General features: G+C 28.2%; 2 protein-coding genes across 8 annotated transcripts; one reads left to right on the top strand and one right to left on the bottom strand.

Moving 5' to 3' along the window:
* Nucleotides 1-274: 274 nt before the first annotated feature.
* Nucleotides 275-1468, bottom strand: LOC122528682 (ribonuclease P protein subunit p29). Its single transcript, XM_043654056.1, has 4 exons — nt 1212-1468; nt 1001-1140; nt 533-926; nt 275-465 (listed from the first exon to the last, which is right to left on the bottom strand). Exons 1-4 carry the CDS (start codon nt 1225-1227, stop codon nt 329-331), a joined length of 687 nt encoding a protein of 228 aa, XP_043509991.1. The 5' UTR covers nt 1228-1468; the 3' UTR covers nt 275-328.
* Nucleotides 1469-1552: 84 nt separating this feature from the next.
* Nucleotides 1553-12551, top strand: LOC122528681 (UHRF1-binding protein 1). 7 transcript variants are annotated; one of them, XM_043654053.1, is made up of 20 exons: nt 2141-2261; nt 2954-3229; nt 3475-3676; nt 3814-4005; nt 4085-4310; nt 4392-4558; nt 4621-4780; nt 4877-5134; nt 5223-5462; nt 5585-5611; nt 6325-6417; nt 6493-6680; nt 6754-6991; nt 7067-8271; nt 8350-8484; nt 9078-9089; nt 9930-10307; nt 10384-10531; nt 10739-10752; nt 11233-11346. In XM_043654053.1, exons 2-20 carry the CDS (start codon nt 3186-3188, stop codon nt 11233-11235), a joined length of 3930 nt encoding a protein of 1309 aa, XP_043509988.1. In that variant the 5' UTR covers nt 2141-2261; nt 2954-3185; the 3' UTR covers nt 11236-11346. The 7 variants fall into 7 exon arrangements, with proteins under 7 accessions (XP_043509984.1, XP_043509988.1, XP_043509983.1 ...); XM_043654049.1 differs by lacking the exons at nt 2141-2261; nt 10739-10752 and adding an exon at nt 1553-1638 and having other exon boundaries at nt 11233-12551; XM_043654048.1 differs by lacking the exon at nt 10739-10752 and having other exon boundaries at nt 11233-12551.
* The last annotated feature ends 1579 nt before the right edge of the window (nt 12552-14130 follow it).

Below are 14130 nucleotides of genomic sequence, written 5' to 3'. Positions count from 1 at the left end.
AAGAAAAACAAATTATTTAAAAAATTCTCTTTTCTTCAATTAATTAATTAATTCTTCTTCAAAAAGGAATGTATTTCCATTCTATTCTATATATATTTTATCTCAATTTTTATTAGCTTAGCTGACAATCAATACCAAAATTAGTTTCTTTCAAAATACTGGGTAAACATTTCTTCAAGATAAAATAAATTTTTTAACACTTTTGTTTTTTACAGAATAAATTACTTCATGTGTTAACATAACATTTTGTAAAATAATAATAATGCTCTGTATATTAATATTGGAAGAAAAATTTATTTCTAATTTTACAGAAATTGTAGCACTTTTGCTATAGTTCATATATACGTCCACATTTAAACTTTTTTATTGTTCGTTCAGTAGGTTTTATAGAAAGATCTTTTCCAAAGAACTCTAGTTTGATATCCTTCAAATGCATATTCATAATAACAACATCTTTGGGTATTGCTGAAAATGAACATATATTAATAATAGAAGAAAGGAATAATAATGAGAAAAAATATAAATTACATACTTCGTATAATATTATCTTTTCCACAAATTCTAAAAATATTTTTAGTGTCTTGAACAACTATACCACTTAATCCAATCAGACTAGGACACTTTGCTCCAACAATAGAAACTTCAGCACCATGAAAATCTGCTTTAATTAACTGTTGATTAACATTTTCCCAATTCGGATCAGTTGGATCTTTTGGAATGTTATCGAGAAACTTGGGACCAAGCACTTGCTGCATGTAATTTAACCACAATTGATTCAATGGTAATAAGTCCTCGTATTTCATACCATTCACCTGGCAACTAATTTTACGTAAGCCAAGTTGCATACGTTTTCTATTAGTTAATAACTTTCCTTTGCATTGTTTCTTTTTGTTCCATTTGCTTTTGTGTTTACCCAGTATCAACGACTATAAAATATAAATATTCATTATATGAAATTTGATTAATAATATGATAATTTAATGTATTCTGTCTTTTCTACCTTTCTTAATTCATTTGCTATCGAGCCGGTATCAGTGGAAGGCAATGCATTTTGTAGAAAATTCGTGATATATTGTTCACTGTTTTCACACGTACTAATTTGTTTCGTTATACTTTTAGGCAATATTGAACATATGCTTTCTATAACAATTAACTACAACATCATATCAGCATATATTAATGTATAATTTATTAATTTATAGGATACGTACGATTTGTTTGTGCCATTGTCACGTGTTCGACCTCCCAATGTCACTGCGAGTCTCTGCCATAACAAATAGTCCATTATCTCATTTCAATTTCTGTCTCTAAGGCCGGTTAGACTATCATCATGGTTCCATCTGGTGCCGATACGCTTCATTTAATATCTACGAGTTCGACATCTACAAATTCCAGCCAAGGTGAGTTAGTCGTGGCTGACGGATCGAAGACGGATCTTGGATTAAGTGGCAATGCTTGTGGGACAGATAACTCGGATATGATATTTGTCTGTGCTCATAGTCTCCTTAAGGATATGGAATACGTGAAGACCAATCTTAACTCTGATCCTAGCCTCGAATTTCTTATCCCAGCAGTTGCTGCATGTAATTTACATCTAATCTGGGGCCAAAGGTCGCCGTTATTCAGCTTCATTGGCTGGTAGAGACGAAACGCAATTTTTTTTTTTCATCTAAATTTCCCTTCCGACACGATCATCCTTTTCCCTCATGTTATTCAGGCACTTGCGCCCTTTGGCTTGGACGTTGACAATGATAGTCAATAATAACATTATCACCAAAAATGTATCACGTCAAAGTTGATGTATTTTACTATACACTACACCAATATTGCAGCAGATAAGATAGAAAGTATAAACATGAAGTATTAATAGTTATTAATACGTCATACTCATAAATCTTTCTTCGAGAATTGTCATATATTATGTTTTGCTTTATGTTAAACATTTGAAAAACATGCTCTTAGGTTAGCTTAAATCCAAATATGACTAACCCATGTGTGTAAATATTTAGGAATTTATTTCTGTATTAATTTAATGGCGATGATATTTTCTTCCAAAAGTCTATGAAACTTAAAGCAAACGCTGTAAAAAAACAAGACAGCGCATAATTGCATTGTATATATAGATTACTTGATAAGCAGAAGCAAAACAGGTTTATTTACTCAAACTGATTTCGTAAAAATGATAAGTCATCTACATATTAGAAATTGAATGGAAATTAAGGAAATAGAAAGGAGAGAGATCAGGTTTCTTTCGTAAAATCGTAAGTAGAATTTGTTCACTTTCACCTTGATTCAAAATTGCATTATCAATTTTAGTGTAAATATTTAAAAAATAGGATGTCGTAATACTGTTATTTAATTTATATTCTTTTAACATTGTTTAGATATAGAATGGGCTATCCAATAATTAACAAAATAAAAATTCTACATGAAAAAGATAGTCAAAAATATGAAATAAAATTTAAAAATTGATTAAGTTCGGGTATATTAGGTTAGGCTAGTTCTTAACTGAACAAGTTCAAATCCTTATTTTCTTCGGAATGAGGTCTTAAACGAATATTTTTAATAATCTTTTACTGATTATCTATTCGTCTCCAGTCGATAATTAACCAAGTTCGTGCATACTGAATGAATTTTCAAATTTGATCTCGTAGAAGATAAAATACCGTATGCAAAAATTTTATTCTACATTATGTTCTATATTTTTTCACATAGAATCGTCGATCATACTACAGTTATTGAGACAACTTATATATTGCACTTTACAAAGCATAACTCGAAAAATAATTTGTTTGCGATGCGTGCAAATGAAATTACACTGTCCAACGACGAATAAATATATTAATATAGGTCAATTTGTCCATATACTAACGAATTAACTAATATTTTATTTGGAAAAAAATAATATGAAAATAATAAGAACGTAACCGGATCTTTATTTTATTAATCTTAGAAACGAAAGTTAGAAACTCTCAGGAGAGAGAACATCGAAGAAAAAGAATCAAGAAAAGAAACTAGAAACAGTTATGCGGTATATGCACTTACTGACGTTACTGATTACTACTTGAGTCGAAAGTCGTGGACAATCGTGGCATGTATGAACGGACTGTGGCTCGCTGTGTAGTGAATTAACCATGTTAAGACGCATATTTGGCATCGTAGAAATCAATTGAAAATAATAAAAAATGGTGTCACTAATAAAGAAGCAGTTGTTGAAACATTTATCAAGGTATTTACATGATTGAACTATCAAATGAATTTCATTATCTTCTATTAAAAATTGTACCACCCTTAATTAAGTTGAACAAGCAAGTTAGAATTGTGGATAATCTTGTTCATCTTGTTAATTAGCATTATTGTTATTATTGTTAAATTACTGATTTGTTTTTCTTAACAATCGTTGATATGCATGTTAACATGACAAGTTGCTGATGGTTGTTTAAAATGGCAATATGTTTATGAGAATTTATGTAGGTTTACCAAGAACTTATCAGCAGATAAAATAAATTTAAGCACGTTCAAAGGAGAAGGTGAACTGACAAATTTGGAACTTGACGAAACGGTATTGACTGATTTGTTAGAGTTACCTTCGTGGCTTAGATTAACAAATGCTTGGTGCAATAAAGTTTCATTTCGTATTCAATGGACCAAGTTAAGAAGTGTTCCTATTTTCCTGGTAAATAACAAGTATCTATTCATATAAAGGATATATTTATACATATTTATTCTTTATGTGACAACGTAATTTTTATTAATATTATATAGTTAACAATATGTTATATTACCATTTTGATTGGATTTTAATATTTATAGAGTTTGGATGAAGTTCATATAGAAGTAGAAACATGCGAAGATTTAAGAGATTTATCATCTTCTCAAGGGCTATCTTCCTATACTGGTCCTGCAAAATATTCTTTTATACATAAAGTAATTGATGGCATCACAGTAACTGTTAATACTGTATCAGTTACATTCAAAAGTCCTGCATTCATTGCTTCAGTTCAAGTATGTAATGTTATTGATTGATTGATAATATAATTTGTATTTTTACTAAAATCTACTGTAAGTTATTATCTTGTTACAGATGAATCGCATTATTGTGGAATCCAAATCTGCAACATGGCAACGGTGTGATCTGAGAACTACTAGAGTAAAAGATCCTGATCGTGGACAGTTACTTATTTTTAAAGAATTGGAATGGCAAACAGTTAGAATAGAGGCACAAAGTACTAAAGATAAAAACCTCACGCCATTACGTTTACTTACAAATCAAGCTAGATGTCGGATTACTATTAAGAAAAGAATATCAGGTTAAAAATATTTTAATACATAATAAATATGCATGTTATTCTTTTTCTTTTCAAAAGATAATATATGCATTTGTATTTTAGATTGTTTTGTTATGGGATCAAGACTGATTCTTATATTAGATGATCTCTTATGGGTTTTAACAGATTCACAATTGAAGGCAGCACTTCATTTTATTGACTCTTTAGGTGGTCTAATAGAAAAAGCTACAATATTAGAACGTAAAACCAAAGCAGCTAGAAAACTTGAGGTTTGTAAATATACAATTAAAGAAAAAAAGAAAAAGAAATAAAATCATTTTTATGGTTTCAGGTATTGCCAGAATATCAAGCACAAATATCTCAGCAATCAAGGACAAAAAATCAGTGTAATACTGCTATCTCTAAAATCTTTACCAGATATGATGTTGTAGAAACTTCATATCATTTCCTTTGTCAAAGAATTGATTTACACTTATGTGATGATGCTGGTAGTGAGTATATTTAAATTTTTTATTAGAATAATGTAATAAATATAATAACAACAACAATGATAATAATGCTTCTAATATTATTTATTTTCTATGTAGATGGTAGATCCTCCCATCCTGACTTAAAGGATGGTGGTGCATTGCAAATTTCACTAGTTAGATTTCAAGTTGATTATTATCCATATCACTTAGCAATGGCTGATAGAAAACATTGGGCTAAGTATAAAGAAAATGCTACACCTCATAGTCAATGGCTACAGCAGTCGTTAAGTTCTTTTCGAAGTCAGTTTATGGATCTTATAGATTCTGGCAGAACACAGCATTCTCCTTTAACCAGAAGTCAAGGAAATGTTACGGGTTCGTATAATTTAAAAAGTAAACAATCAATTCCAATTGTAGTTTTTAGTTAGTTATTAACAAAATACTTTTTGTTATTCTTATTCAGTTAATAATACAAAAGGTTTGGGAGATAATTTGGAAAAGAGTAATCAGTTACAAAATGTAAATACAGCTGCTGATGAGAAAAAAAAATCTCAACATCCTAGTGGAAATCCAGTAAAAAATTATATTTTGGAACAACTTGCTAAATTAATGACGACGTGCATTATTATAAGGATCGATGATTTTACGTTGTACAAAGTAACCACAACGTCTCGTAATCCTGTACCTAAAGAATTTGTTACGGGTATGTGTAAATTTCGCAATGATCAATTTAATTTATTTAATAGGTTTATTTTTTAAAATTATCTTTTCATATGAAGCTCCCATATAAAAAATCAATAATTATTTCGTTTAATAATTGCACAGCTCAAACAAGGAAGAAACATGCATCAGGTACAGATTATAAACAGTAGTAGTATGTTCATATTAATATCACATTATAAGTACCACTTAAACATAGTTTCATGTTTGAGAAGTTTTGTTGCTTTGTGTGTTATGTTGCTATTATATCTCGTATCTGTTATATAATCGAGCATTAATTTTCAACTTGGCACAAAACATTTATAACAGCAGTTCTAGACATGTGAATATTTAGTAACATATGTATAATTAATCTGAAGCATAATTATTATACAGTTAAAATATAACCATAGTATAATTGGCTTTTGTAAAGCAGATATTTTAAGTAAAATTTTTTAAATGTTTTTTTTAAAAGATATAGTTTTATTGTTGCAATTAATATTCAATAATTTTTTATATATGTTATATTTTGCAGTTATTTTGCAAAAAAATTAAAAACGAACCATAAAAGTAACTGTAAAAAAGAAACTATAATTTGTTGTATCATTTTATAAGAAAGCTGTTGTATCTTTTAAAAGGACTTGTGATGAAAAGATTTGTTGTATTTATTTTACAGCTCCTAAGGACTATGTTGTGTAGATATAAACTGTAATACAATCATTATGATTTGCATTTTGTAATATGTAACATATAACATTATGTGAATTTTTATTATTGTATGAAGTATATTCATAACGCATGTATGTTATTGGAGAATATATTTACATTTCTATTACATTTTATTGAAATATTTTTATGTTGCTTAGGTGACAGAGACAAGTTTTGTCTTCCAGAAGATGTTACAATTGTTCATGCTGAATTTACATATTATTACTATCCTGGAGATATTACATTTCCATGTAAGTAAACATAATTATTGTGTTATCATTTTAATTTGAATAAATTAATCTACAATTTCATCTGTAAATGTTTAGTGCCACCTCCAAAATTTTATGTACAACTGAATCCTATCCAAGTAAATTTTGACGTCTGTTCCTGTTTATGGTTTAATTCTTTTGCATTAAATTTATATAATTCTTTAATGAATAAGGATAAACAACCAATGTATACTTCCACTAATTTAATGTATTTTGATGTGAAGATTGAAGCTATACTTCCAAGGGTATGTACTGAGATATTTATGTTATAATTTAAAATTTCCACTATTATATTCACAACATAATTGTTACTTTCAGATAGTTTTTGAAAGTCAACAAGATTATCCTAATCAGAAAGATAGGCCAAAGTCTCTGCATATACAGACGTCGAGAGCGTCAATAACAAATGTTCGATCCACAGAAAGATCTTCAAGAGCAGATTTAGCACAATGTGTAAATGCTTTTCAAATGGGTCAAATGTTTTTTACTACAGATTTTCCAAACAGATTGAATGATTTTCATGTTCTTACAGATAAATTTTTGGCACATTGTGCAGGTAATTTTATTACTATATGTGCTTATTTTCTATATAGTTTTATGCAAGAATTTCACATTTATTTATTTATTATAGGCACTGATAATATTCGTCATCCACCACCTAATTTTAGTAGTAACTCTGTAAACGAATTAGTTCGTCAATTACATCGGGAGCTTTTGTGGACCGAAACTAAAGACATATGGTGTTGTAATTTGGAACCCGTTTGGGGAGATTTTCTCGGTGCTCGCGCGGTCGGACAAAATCGTCCTGTACCGTTCCTTGATGCATTTCCTTTGACTTTATGGTGTTACATATCTATGAAATCGTCAGAGAAAGATTCGTCAGAAAATAAATCTACCGCTGACATTCATGGTCTTGCGTACATAAGCAATTTAGTTAGCGTTCAGATAAATCATTATCAATATTTGTTCTTGTTAAGATTATCGGAAGTTCTATCAGAAATGGCAACATATCTAAATATCGACTCTAATAAAATTTTGAAGATCGATTGCGGTAGTTCACTTGTTATTGGTGCATTGATACCGCAAGTAGAAGTAACATTCGTCATGCCGTCGCATACTCCTGGTAAAGAAAATTCTGGAGGAGATTTGGAATCTGTTATGCCAGATTCGTCTAGCATAGCAGATGACATTCCAGGTTCATCTATTCCATGGCAAAGTACAGAACGAGTTGAGAGCAGCGGTAAAAAGATTAATATAAATAATGAAACGATAACGCCACAGAGTGATATATCGTCAATGTTATCAATGGATTTTATGCATTCTAATACACCTCAAACTGTCGTGACATTTAAACAAAATGGTACGAATAAACATGAAAATAATGCGCAAATAAGAAATGTAACATATGATAAACAGTGCATTGGTGTAGAAGAGGAGAAAGCATTGCCTACTTTACGATATGCTGCTGATATTACACATAAACACAGCAAGGGAGATTCATCTTCAAATACACCGTTCATTTCCAATAATTTCAATGTTGGTCTTTTTTCTATGAAAAAAGGATTAAGTAATTTGATGACATCTATTGATTCAGCTTTGAAAGCATCTCCAGAAGATGGTAGTAGTGATACTATGTCTATAAGAAGCGATGTTAGTTCTGATAGTGAAAACTATGTTTTAATTAATCTTCAAGATCAAGAAAAATTAGATGCAATGTTTTCTGTTGATAATTCAATTAGAATAACAGCAGTAGAAGAAGCTAGCGAAGTAGTGGAAGAAACTCCTGATACTCAGAGTGAAAAATCTATGGATAGTGTGTGTAAACGAAAAGATATTGTAAGTCTATGTTTTATAATGTAATAACGTAACATAATTGAAGACTTCAATATCTTGATTAGATAAAATCCTTTTTAGGTATCTATGGCAACATTCAAGTTATCTAAAGTTGAATTTATTCAACAATCCCTAGGATATGCATCTTCTATTAAAGTTCAAATTTCAAATATTGGTAACGACGAATGTTCATCTATTCCATGGGATGAATTTCAGGTAAGATTACATTTTATTTACGTAAATTATAAATTTCTTGTTTGCTGATTACATACAATATGCTATTGAATCTATTAAATAGATTTAAATATTGAAATTTTTTTAAATATTGCTGCAATCAAAATTATATTGTTCTTTAGTATTTTTTTCATATAATGATTTTATTAGGAAATTTTAACTTTTTTTTTTCTATACACTGTATAAAGTGCTTCTTATTGTGTACAGACTTGGTATATTTCTGATTTAACACAGATTTAATCATTTATAGAGAGAATATTGCTCTAAAATTTATGTTATAATATGTTACAATTTATTAAGAGTATATTAAAATAGTTATACAGTATTTTTTCAGATAATATATGATTTTTTTTATATAAACTTGGAATGTATTAATGACTAACATTTTATTCCTAGTTACATACTTCGTGTGTCACAAAACTTTTTCAATTTTATTTCTAGCTTTATATCACATACATTACAAACATTTTATACTATATATGTATATTTATACAATGTTTGTCTTTAACTTTTTTGCATGCTTCTCCTGCGTCTCTCCTTCTCTTGTGAATGTTTTTATGTGGCACTTGTGGCAGGTCAAGAGAAAGGTATTGGCAAAGTACTCATATATCTTGTATTAAATGCCTTGTATTGTATACATTTTATTGCATGTTTATTTCTTCTGAATTATGTCACTATACTGTACAAATTGCATATATATAAATTTCTTATTAATCGTTTTAATAAAATGTAGGTAATAATTTGCAGTTTTTTAACTATTGAAATATAAATGATTAATTTGTAGAGTATATGACAATTACGTACAAGTTCATTAAATTATTAAGTTGCGTAATTAGCAGTAAATATTTTATTATTATTTTTCTATTTGTGTAAACAAACAAATTATATAAATATTTTAAAAGTATACATTTTTAGTTTTATAAAGGATTTAGCTTCTTGGCTTTTAATTTCATAGTATGTGTACTCAAAGTATAATAACTTCATGTAGCATGGTATGAAATAATGCTTAGCCGGAATGTATTTGAGAAGCTTTCAAATACAACTACAATTATATCTATTTTATATAAATTATAAGGAAATGAAACTACCTTGCCTATAAAATAAATTCTCATAGCTTTTTATGTGAAATTTATTATATATTAATGTGACAAAAAGTTAATAATTGCAATATTTTTATTTAAATGTTACATATTACATACCATAAAAATAGTCTGCTTATAAAAAAGCTAATATTAAGAAATTGTTCTTACTATTTAATATATGCAAATAATAATTTATTCTTGAATGATTTATTTTCTATAATTTCATATTTATAGTTTAGTTTTAAAGTGTTATGAATTGATTAAAGGATAAGAGAATATTCTGTTACATAGTAGCAACTGTGATATGATTTCAATGTCATACATATATTTTTTGTTTTTTATTAGACAAAATTCAGTGCACGATCTCGAGGTTGGGTCGAATTACCTTCAGATTCTAACTGTAGATCATGTATTAAACTACGTTTGGATCATGATTTGAAATGCAAGTCAGATTCTTGGAAATTGTCTCAAGCAAGTCAAACTATGAGTAATAAGCATTTATCTCGAAATCAAAATCAAAATCAAAATCAAGATAATGCAACTGAGGAAGAGATAGATGTTTCTAGTGTTGATGTACATAACAGACAAAGTGTTTTGGATTTATTTGAAGACAAGTTAGAAGTTAAAGTTACTAATATATCAATGTCCTTGTCTATGAGTTCAATAAGTGGACTTACTGATTTAACTGAAGATGAAATTATACCTAGGCCAATACCATTGCAAGTATGTTAAATTTTTAATATTATTTATTTTACCTTTACTTTTAGTTATATTTTTATCATTTTTTTCCTTATTGCAGATATATTTGGAGAGTATATCCTTGCGTTTAAACGAAGATCGTCCTCCGAATAATATAACTTCGCCAGGACCAATTCCTATAGATCTAAATATTGCAAAGCTTAAGATAGTACGAGATGTAAATGGAGTTTTTCATATCGAACCAGTTGGTAGGTAACAATTTAAAATGTAGTTCTGTTGTTATTACTCGCCACTTATTATTTTTATAAAAGGAAACTATAATTTTTAATATAGTTAGTTATAGTAGAGTTAGTCTTTAATATAATAAGTTTTTAAAGTACATTTAAGTGGCAAATTCTTTTATTTATTTTTTTAAAATTAATATTATACATTGTATAATTATTCTGTGCATTCAGATGGCCTTTCTAATGTGAGCATTTATACAAAACAATAAGAAAAATAGTAGTAGCATTTATTGCTTTAATAATATCGTTTAATATGATAGTAGAATTTTAGATTTATTTTTAATTAGGCATGTTTTATTTTTTTTCAAATCAAAAGAAAATAATTTTCACTTATTATCACGTACGCTTATGAAAATTGCTTAAAATGTATGCAGTTTATGAATTAGCACGAACAACATTTATACAACATTCAGGTACAAAATATTGTCATATTGTCACATTGGTTTATAACACTGCTTATTATGTTCACAGATAGTTTAGATAGTATAAAATATATTATTTAGTCACCATATATATATGTATATTCAATAAAAAATATTTAATTTTCTAATTTGTTAAAAGCAATTTTTCATTAGAAGCATAACATTTTTATGTGTTTTATAGATTACTATAAAATTTTTTCACATACTTCTATTATTAATCTAATTGAGACATTTTATTTCTAGTAAACTTGAGCAGGAGTAATTCCCTTGAAACACTCACAAACAATGATACACAAATAGCCCAAAATATAAATCACGAAATGGAATTAAGTATTTTGAGACAGTCTAGCAAACAGTTAAAATCAGATAATGAACAGCTTCGGCGTCGCCTTAATGCTTTGGAGAAATTATCAGAAGAAAATGCGAAATTAATACGTATAAAAGAAGAGTCTAATGTAATAAAATCTCATTTAAGTGCAGCACAAGAAGACATACAATTACTTCTGAAAGAGAAGAGAGCTTTGCAAGAAACAGTAACGGAGCTCCAAAATCGAATAATTGGAAATAATCCAGGCAGTGGTACTCGTGCATCTTGGTCATCAAAGAGATAGCATACCAGTTGTTTTGATTGTTCTAAATGTTGCAATTCGAATAAGTTATAATAATTTATTAACTGTCAAGTAAAATGAAAATGGAACTTGACACAGTTGATTTAATATGTTTTCATAGCATCTCTATTAAACTTGAAGGAAGATCATCATGTTAGAATGCTTGGATTTTCATTATTGTACGAATCTAGTATATTAAACTGATTTTTAAATTTTATAAAAGGAAGATGAATAATATATTTATATGTTACAAGCAACAATTTTCTGAGTTCACTTCCATGTTTTCTATATTATCTTGTCTACAATATTTATGCTAGTAACTGCCGTTCAGCTATTTAATAGTGCAATCATTAAAAAAAAAAAAATTCAGTTCTATAAGACATGACTTATGTGAAAAACACTGTTTTTTTTTTTTTTTTTTTTTTTTTTTTTTACTACAAGCAAGTACAAGGCGATAAATAATGGCAATAGTAGTCAGTATTTAGCATTTTCATTAATAAACAAATAAACAAAGGATTGATGAAATGACTATTCTAGCTACATTCGTATTTATTATATGCGATAGCGTATGTATGCGACATATATTAAAAAGTGATGTATATATGAGATGTTAATATTTGCACGCGCGCACACACACACACACACACACACACACGCGCGCGCGCGCGCATAATATAATTATATGATATATATACATATATCTCACATATATAACATATATATATTATTTGTTGCATATATAAATACGTATACATAAATTATAGTATGCTAGTCAAATTATTGCAATATATATTTGGTTTTATAGCAGTGGTTGTTACCTAGTATGATAACAAAGAGTTGAATATAAATTTTTTACCAATGCTTTTCGTTCTCCTCATCGTAAATGTTCGACGAATTTCATAAGCAACTTTTAACTGAATGGAAGAATATAATGTAATAAATGTGAGATATTAATGGATATTGAATGATAAACTGTTCGAGCCTACAAGTAGATTGTCTAGATTGAAATTAGTGAGAAGAGATTCTACATGCGAGCGTGAGCGCGCTCTTGAGAGAGAGAGAGAGAGAGAGAGAGAGAGAGAGAGAGAGAGTGTGTGTGTGTGTACGCGCGCGCGTACATATATATATATATATATATATATATATATATATATATATATATATATATATATATGTTATATGTGTATATATATATATATATATATACACGCACTCAGTGATCTAAATAATTGCGTGATAAAAATGAAATGACTATAATATACAATATACAGTGATAATCTAAAATGTTTTGATAAGACTGTAAAATCGATGTTATTTCCTGTGTCACTCCCTGTATTTTCATTAAACTAAAAGTATACATTGATTGATATTTACCATCTTACCTTGGAAATGAAAAGTATTGAACTACATTAAACCAAAATTAGTAGTGTATTATACTAGACTAATAATTTCGTCTCATTGTTGTTGTGATATCTTAATATTTCATCATTATTCATTGCAGTAAATTTAGTTTTCAGTATGGGTTGCTGGCCAACCGTCTTGTTAAAAAACAGTGAGGTATTTTTCTAATTTTGTGTATTAATAATAATTGCTAATTAAATTTTTTTATATATTGTGAAGTTTTGTTTAAGAAAAAAAGAGAGAAAAACAGTCTTTCCTACTATGGCACTTTTATTAAAATTAAGATTAATTTTTTTAAAAAAGTAAATGTAAAATAAAATTTTGTAATTAATACATATTAATGTGAAATATTGGAAGTACAATTTTTTTTACGTTTGAGCATTCTGTAGAACAAAACTCTTGATCATGTTCTATAATATTTTTTTAATTTAAATAGAAATATTTAATTGTGCAATTAGATCTAGACATTACATTATCTCATTACTATATCTATACTACTTTTTTAAATGTTATATTTAAAAAATTTTGTATTTGAAGTTTTATATACAAATTTTGATGATTGAAGAATTTTTTATCATTTTTATTGTAGTAATAATAATAAATTAAAATGCAATGGGACATGATCAAAAAATATAGACAGCAAAATTTGAATTTATTATGAAAATATGCTACATATATTATAGTAGAATGAACTGTATACAGGGTGTTGCGTAACTTGTGGGGTCCACTTCGGGAGCTGATTGTACGCCTAAAAATAATGAAAAAAAGTCATATAAATACATGTCCTATCTGTCTTCGTTTATGAGATATAATGAATTTTCTGTTTTAATTACTTTTACAAAAGATGCTCGAAAAATGACCATCTTGCATTTGAAGACAAGCCTGCACGCGTCTTGTCATTCATCTGGTTGCTCTCTCTATCATTCCTGGTGTTTCTCGAATTTGTCGGAAGCCTTGCTCTATTTCGTAGTATTTCAGCATTTTCAATCTATGTTGCGTATACAATAGATTTTAGGTGTCCCCATAAATGAAAATGTAATGGATTCAAATTCGGAGAACGAGCAGGCCATGCAATAGGACTTCCACGACCAATCCATTTATTTGCAAAGTGTTGATTTAAAAATTGCCTAGC

This window comes from Frieseomelitta varia, unplaced genomic scaffold (genome assembly GCF_011392965.1).
Source record: "Frieseomelitta varia isolate USP_RPSP 00005682 unplaced genomic scaffold, Fvar_1.2 scaffold_255, whole genome shotgun sequence".
In the NCBI taxonomy this organism is placed as follows: domain Eukaryota; kingdom Metazoa; phylum Arthropoda; class Insecta; order Hymenoptera; family Apidae; genus Frieseomelitta; species Frieseomelitta varia.
The sequence above is the reverse complement of the archived record's forward strand: the minus strand, read 5'-3'. Positions and strand labels throughout refer to the sequence as shown.

Excerpts from the sequence above, each read along its gene's own strand:
- LOC122528682 (XM_043654056.1), bottom strand. Across the intron at positions 927-1,000 it reads TAGCAAATGAATTAAGAAAG|TCGTTGATACTGGGTAAACA; the intron begins GTAGAAAAGACA and ends TATATTTTATAG. Across the intron at positions 466-532 it reads AAAAGATAATATTATACGAA|CAATACCCAAAGATGTTGTT; the intron begins GTATGTAATTTA and ends GTTCATTTTCAG.
- LOC122528681 (XM_043654049.1), top strand. The coding sequence starts at position 3,186 with ATGGTGTCACTAATAAAGAAGCAGTTGTTGAAACATTTATCAAG. Across the intron at positions 6,418-6,492 it reads TGGAGATATTACATTTCCAT|TGCCACCTCCAAAATTTTAT; the intron begins GTAAGTAAACAT and ends GTAAATGTTTAG. Across the intron at positions 10,532-11,232 it reads TTTTCATATCGAACCAGTTG|TAAACTTGAGCAGGAGTAAT; the intron begins GTAGGTAACAAT and ends TTTTATTTCTAG.